The sequence below is a fragment of the Aplysia californica genome, unplaced genomic scaffold (genome assembly GCF_000002075.1).
Source record: "Aplysia californica isolate F4 #8 unplaced genomic scaffold, AplCal3.0 scaffold00483, whole genome shotgun sequence".
NCBI classification, from domain to species: Eukaryota; Metazoa; Mollusca; class Gastropoda; order Aplysiida; family Aplysiidae; genus Aplysia; species Aplysia californica.
In genome coordinates, this window is record NW_004797753.1 from 1 (window position 1) to 6,553 (window position 6,553).

General features: G+C 41.5%; 1 protein-coding gene across 4 annotated transcripts in view; it reads right to left on the bottom strand.

Moving 5' to 3' along the window:
- Nucleotides 1-37: 37 nt before the first annotated feature.
- LOC101861149 (neuronal acetylcholine receptor subunit alpha-10) overlaps nt 38-6,553 on the bottom strand; it is a 100,552-nt gene continuing 94,036 nt past the window's right edge. For 3 of the 4 annotated variants that reach the window (XM_035971693.1, XM_013086587.2, XM_005105639.3), the window contains 4 exons: nt 4,624-4,888; nt 4,069-4,155; nt 1,683-1,798; nt 38-1,002 (listed from right to left, as the gene is read on the bottom strand). In XM_035971693.1, coding sequence (XP_035827586.1) covers nt 427-1,002; nt 1,683-1,798; nt 4,069-4,155; nt 4,624-4,888 — 1,044 coding nt within the window. In that variant the 3' untranslated portion in view covers nt 38-426. The remainder of the gene's footprint in view (nt 1,003-1,682; nt 1,799-4,068; nt 4,156-4,623; nt 4,889-6,553) is intronic. The other variant, XM_035971694.1, reaches the window with a different exon arrangement.

Here is a 6,553-nt window from a genome sequence, read left to right on the forward strand (position 1 = left end):
GGGTTGCTAAGTACATCTGAGTACGGCATCAACACACACACACACACACACACACACACACACACACACACACACACACACACAAACGCGCGCGCGCTCATCCATATACACTAAAACAACCACCCACACGTATCCCCATGCACAAACACACATGCATGTACACAAATAGAGATTGAAACATACAGATTCACAAAGACTGGTTCGCATAAGTATTATCATGCGCACGCATGCCTATGTTCAAAACAGCTTATATGGTACAAGCTCACTTTGACAAACACACAAAATCTCATACGCACACACATAAGAACAATCGAGCAGAAATACACAAAATATTCGAAGAAAAATTTGTAACAGGTAGCACTCGTTCTCAATGAATGAGTGGCAAAAGTTATTGCACTTTCCGTACAGAGACAGCTGTGACTTCTATCACGAGCTATCTTCGCCCTCCTTGTTCCTCCCGGACTGGAAGACGGTTGTCTCGAACAAGGTGAAGGCTGACACCAGCAAGGCCAGAAGGTACAGGAAGAAGAAGAGTCGGTCAAGGACGAGAGCCACCAGCTTCCACTCGCGGGCCAGATACTCTTTGTTCGCTTTCTCCGCGTTTTTATCAACCAGATGGCGCAGGTGTCGCCGAATCTCCCGCACCTCGGATTCTAATTGGTTATACTGTGACGGCAAGGTCACGATGCGCTCTGAAAGGTCAGTGTCGCTTCCGAGCCCGTTGCTCATTGGACGCCAGTTCTCTTCCGGTTGAAGTTCAAAAACGCCCACTCTATCGTATTTAAACTCGACGTGGCGTTTGTCTTTGTTGTTTTTGGTATAGGAAGCGGTGGTGGTCGTCCCTCCCCCCGGACGGCCACCATTCCCCCCGCCACCGTTTCCTCCCTCGCCGCTAGGGGGCGCTCGACTCATCATGAGACTGTTTCTTCTTTCCTGCCTTTCTTTCTTGTCCATCAGTGTATTCCTCATGCAAAAAACACGGGCAAAGAAGTCTAACATCAGCTGAAACAGAGACATAAAACGCATATCACTTGCCCCAAAACCTCATTGTTAATGAATTATTAAATTTGAATCTCTAAATCAATATATTAAGGAACAGCCAACGATTTAAAAGTTCAACACAGTGAGTTGTTTTATAGAGTTGTCAAGATGTCAAGGGTCAAACAGGTGAAGGTAAATCAATACTCATAAACACCCGAATGACAGATCACAGGAGATTCATACTGTCAAAAATCACGAACTGTATTTTAATCTATCTATGCCATGCAATTCTTCAACAGATTTATAAAGAAAATCATCTCGCATGTCATCCGTCACTCATCCCTCATCCCACCATCCCCTGTCCGCGCTGTGACAAAACTCTCCAGGTGCAGGTCGGTCTGATCAGCCATCTTAGCATTCCTCATTCCCCCTCCCTCCCCCCCAACCCCTTGATGGTCATTGTCGCCTCGACGGACAAGCAACATCTTGGTGATGTCATGGCTCAGAGCCTATCTGTAACACCATCATCATCAGGCCATTCGAAATACAGTCCAAGACAAACGATCACTTCCATCTTCTCTCTTTGCTTTTTTAATTTTTAAAAGGCGTTGTCTACTTAACCCCTTTCCCCCAACAATGGATGGTTGTCTTGGACAGGTTCGTCTGTATTTGAACCATCTAATGCAATTCCTCATCCTTACCCGTTTGAAAAACCGGGGAACTCGAGTGCCTGGTCCGTGAAAGTACAGGTTCACAATGACCACAGACAGAAGTGTGGACAGAGTGATGAGGATCATGTTCAGGCAATAATAGGCACCTGGCGAAAGAGTGAATGTTGTGATCAGGACCAGAAAGACTGACATTCTCACAGTAAAGACAGGGCGTGAAACTAAAGCTTGAAATTGTTTAGAGTCTTGTTGGTGTCTCTCTCATACACAAAATAACCATTCTAACATAAAACAAAAGTGGTAGAGACCAAGACAAAAACGAAGAAGAATATATACTTAAGATCAGCAGCAATGCAGTGGATGGGCAAAAAGCAGAAAGAAATTAAGAATATACATGCTAACGTAAAAGGTGGGAGGGAGGGTCAATATCATACAGATGGATAGATATAAAGATAGTCAGACGCGCAACAGAAAGACAAACAGACAGACAAACAGACTGACAGACAGATTGATAGTTAGATAGTTAGATAGGCATAAAAGTAATAACAGACAGAACTATTTTAGATGGACATTATAGATTCCTACATAGACATCTCTTTTAGAACGAAATTTGGCGTCATCAAGGAAGAATTACTACATGTTTCGTCCCTTTAACTCTGCAGTTTGTAGGGCCAAGAGTGTGATAGATTGTAAAATGATCTATTTAACATTTTACTCTAACTTGAGGGACGACATAACCATTAGCTAAACTCGTTTGTTAAAAGCTTCTACGGTGTTTTTTAACATATGCCATGTGCGTACCATTGCCTTTGGTGCAAAAACATTTTATTAGTAGATATTCAAAGATTTCTTTACATAAACACCAACACACACAAATATACATACGCACCCACCCACACAAGCACAAACAGACGCACAAACCCACAAACACACACACACACACACACACACACACACACACACACACACAGACACACGCACACACAATATTACTGGAAAGAAATGTGTTTTGGAAAAAATGTAGGTATCCAAACCTCCACAAAGACAAGCAACAGTAATATTTCGTTATCTCTGGCGTCCGCCTACCACATAATATATCTTCCCTTCCGCATGTTTTATCACTTTCCCCAATTCTTAATGGAGGAGCTTGGTTAGCAAAACAAAACAAAACAAAACCGAACACACATGCACACACACACGCACACAAACCCACACACCTATATATATATATATAAATGTAACGACGCAGTGGAATCAGGCGCTCGACAATTTATGGGCATGTGGAGTTACTGATGTCAACTGAATGCTTGTCTATTAGCCTTATTTTCAGTGAAAAAAAATTCGTCTAGCTTCAGCAGAGTCGAGATATTTGCGACTGAAGAAGATGGAGTAGCCTAGTTTCAGTGGTTAAATTAATGAGAAAATGACAGCCAAAGTTTGGTAACTTCAAGAGCTAAAGAGTCCTTGAAAACTGAAAATTACATATTCTGTGCCTTTAAACAAGTTTTTTCAGTAAAATGCACATGGATATGTGTTTTCATATTAACATAAAAGGTGTTTAGCCATGAAATGAAATTTCGGAAAAAATGGTCAAACTCGTGGAAAAATGCTCTCTTCTTCTATTTCTTAATTTTGACAAGCACCTGATTACTCCAAGATACCTCATATATATATGTATATATATATATATGTATACATACACACACACACACTCACAAACACATACGCTTCTTCCAAAAAGAGAACTGGAGAATTTGAAAAAAAAATGAAGTATAAAAAAAATAAAAATAAAATAAAACAAGATAAAAGAACCCCAAAGACTTTTTAGCTACAAAGGCCCGAAGCTACGTCCTCCCACACAAAAGAAATCCCACAAAGAGAAAACCAAGGCCAAACCATAGACCCCTGGCTACTTTAGAATTAAAAAGTTCTAACTGACATTTCTGGCAGTTTCGAGTTACTGAGACATCAAAATAGTAAGATTTCTATGAGTCGTTCTCAAGAAATTCAAATAATTGCTTTCGTAAAAGCTTGACGTGTTGTCAAACTCAAAATCTTTGACGTCAAATTCCTCAAAACTATACACTGAGCAGATATAATTTTGTACTTCTGAGGTAGCAACATAGCAGTATCATAGTATCCCAGACTGTGCACTCTGGTGCGTAATTCTGGTACACCGGGATGCTCACCATTTATTATCTCTGTTTGAAACCAATTAATACGGAACAAGGAGGGAAAGGTTGCGCGCACTCTCGACTATTGTAAAACTAGTAAGTGTTTTTTGCCCTTCATCAGCGCGTCTACCGTGCCCACCTGGCAGCTTAAGGTAGTTTTTCAAGAGAACAAAGAGTAGCAGCCATGACAGTTCCCGGTCTGTGATAATATTATAAGTCTATGGGCCCAACAATGACAGACATACCTATGAGCGGAATACTGGAGGCGGCTGGGGGCGTCGACTCAGCTAACAGCAAAAGCAACACGAAAAACGCCACAAAGATGTTCATCCCTGCCAGAACAACATGCGAGATGTCATGAAGTGTGCTTTCGTTTCTTTCAAACTTTCAAACAGTGGAAAAAAAAATAATCGACACACTAAACAAGAAACTACCTCCAAAGTTATTTACTTGCAGGAAAAGATGACACCACCCACCAGTGCTTACCAATAAGAAAATCATAACTTTTACAACTGCATCAAACAAATGTTTATTAATCGGTTATCACAGAAATACGCCATTAAGAAAAAAAAGGCTTTAAATCTAAGGAGGATGGCTTACTCAATGTACCGATATAATAAACAAACATAATACATATATCTATAATAATATGTATGTATGTGTGTGTGTGTGTGAGTGTGTGTGTATGTGTGTGTGAGTGTGTGTGTGTGTGTGTGTGTGTGTGTGTGTGTGTGTGTGTGTGTGTGTGCGCGCGAGAGAGAGAGAGCGTGCGTGTGTCTGTGTGTCACACACATACATACCAAGCTGCATCTTAGCAGGAGACTCCGGCGGCAGCCAGAAAAGGACGAGGGTGAGACTGGAAAGCAAGACGCAGGGAAGGATGAGGATGTAGTTGTAGAACGCCACCTTGCGGCGCATGACAAGCTTGAAGATGAGGTCAACATATGGCTCTGGGCAACACTCGTAATAGAGAACGTTACGCCTGGCGTTCGACTCAACGATGTCCCACTCGTTGCTCTTGATGTAGTCGGTCATCTCGAAGCCTGCCACCTCTTTGTAACGGAACTGTGGAGGGTTTTTTTTTGGGTCTGTCTGTCTGTCTGTATGCATGCATGCATGCATGCTAGGTAGGTAGGTAGGTAGGAGGGGGTGGGTAGAGTTTCTTACTAAAGCATTGTAAACGTAAACGCTACGTCAGCATATTGTAAGTTTAAAGATGAATGAGTGCACGTGCAAGCGCACATATCATGTGTCTTTTTATGTACGAACGCAAACATACACACACGTGTGTTTGTGTGTGTGAGTGTGTGTGTGTGTATGTGTGTGTGTTTGTGTGTGTGAGTGCGTGTGTGTGTATGTGTGTGTGTGTGTGTGTGTGTGTGTGTGTGCGTGTGTGTGTGTGTGTGTATAGATATTTATGTTTGTATTTGTGTTTGGGAACAGAGAAGGGGGAGGGATATAATTTTATCGATATCACAGTCATAGTAAGGACCGTGAACACCACAGTTTTTGATTCAAAGCACATTTCAGAGCTGGTGAAGCATTTTCCCTTCGGAAATGATTTTAAAAAAACAACAACATATTACTAGTTCCTTGTCCAGTCCTTCAGGAAATAAAAGTTATTTGTCTCTCCAAAATCTTGGACAATTCTAAAAAGCATTTCAAGCTTTAAACAGAGTTCTATTTATGAAAGATCGATATCCAGATCCGCCATTGAAAGTAATCAGGACATGCACATCCGAACTATTAGCCAAGACTGCACTAGGACAAAACTGTTGGTGAGCTGCGGACAATGAAGATCATGAGAAGCAGGATTAGATAATCATTGTGTTGTGTTGGTGCTGTTTGCTTCTCATATTATGCTCATTGTCCTCAACTCACTGACAAGACTATTTGCCAACTGTTTTGTCGTAGTGCCCCACTGGGCTTATTGTACCTCACCCATGTGACGCTGATCACTGATCAAGTTGAAACACGCCCATGAAACAATCTGGATGTCGTAATCCTATGCCAGTGAATATTTTACGATGATTAATTTTGAATTAACGGGAGCTGAAACACAGCCCTCCCCTACCTCTTTATTAACGATGTAAAAGCGATAACACATATGCATAACGCCTCTCTGAACATAACAAGTAACACGTACAGAGACATTCGACAGAGCAGCTTCTCATTGAATAAACGTCGTTATCTATACATGACGCGTTTTGTCCTCTAGTCATGATGAGATTTTGAAAGCTGGAAGGAAATCCTGGAGGTTTCAGCTCAGGGGCGCCACATTCACGCGGTGATGATTCAATTCTTACCAGGGAGGTGATCCTGCCCACAAAAGAAATCCAATACAATATCGAACTCTAATCCGGCAGCCTGAGCTGAATTTAAAAATCGAATAAATCGACCACTGCAACTCTTTGTGTTTTCAGGAGAAGGCAATGCTATTTAAAAAAGAGGTTAGGATGACCGCCGTATCTTTAGAATCTAAACTCAGTGTTTAACAGTGTGATCATTAGCGAAAACGATAAATTCCCACCAGTGACAGTAGATTCATTAGAACAGTTTTTTTGATAACATACATATAACTACCCAAAAGTAGGCGTCTAAATATATCCTTTAATTCTAGACACCTGCGTGCCTTTAGAACAACTTAGAGCTTGGGGCAAATATTATATCATGCGTTGCTGTCGACTGCCGCTTTAGTCACGACAGCCTTGCTGTCACTACTCTCTCTCT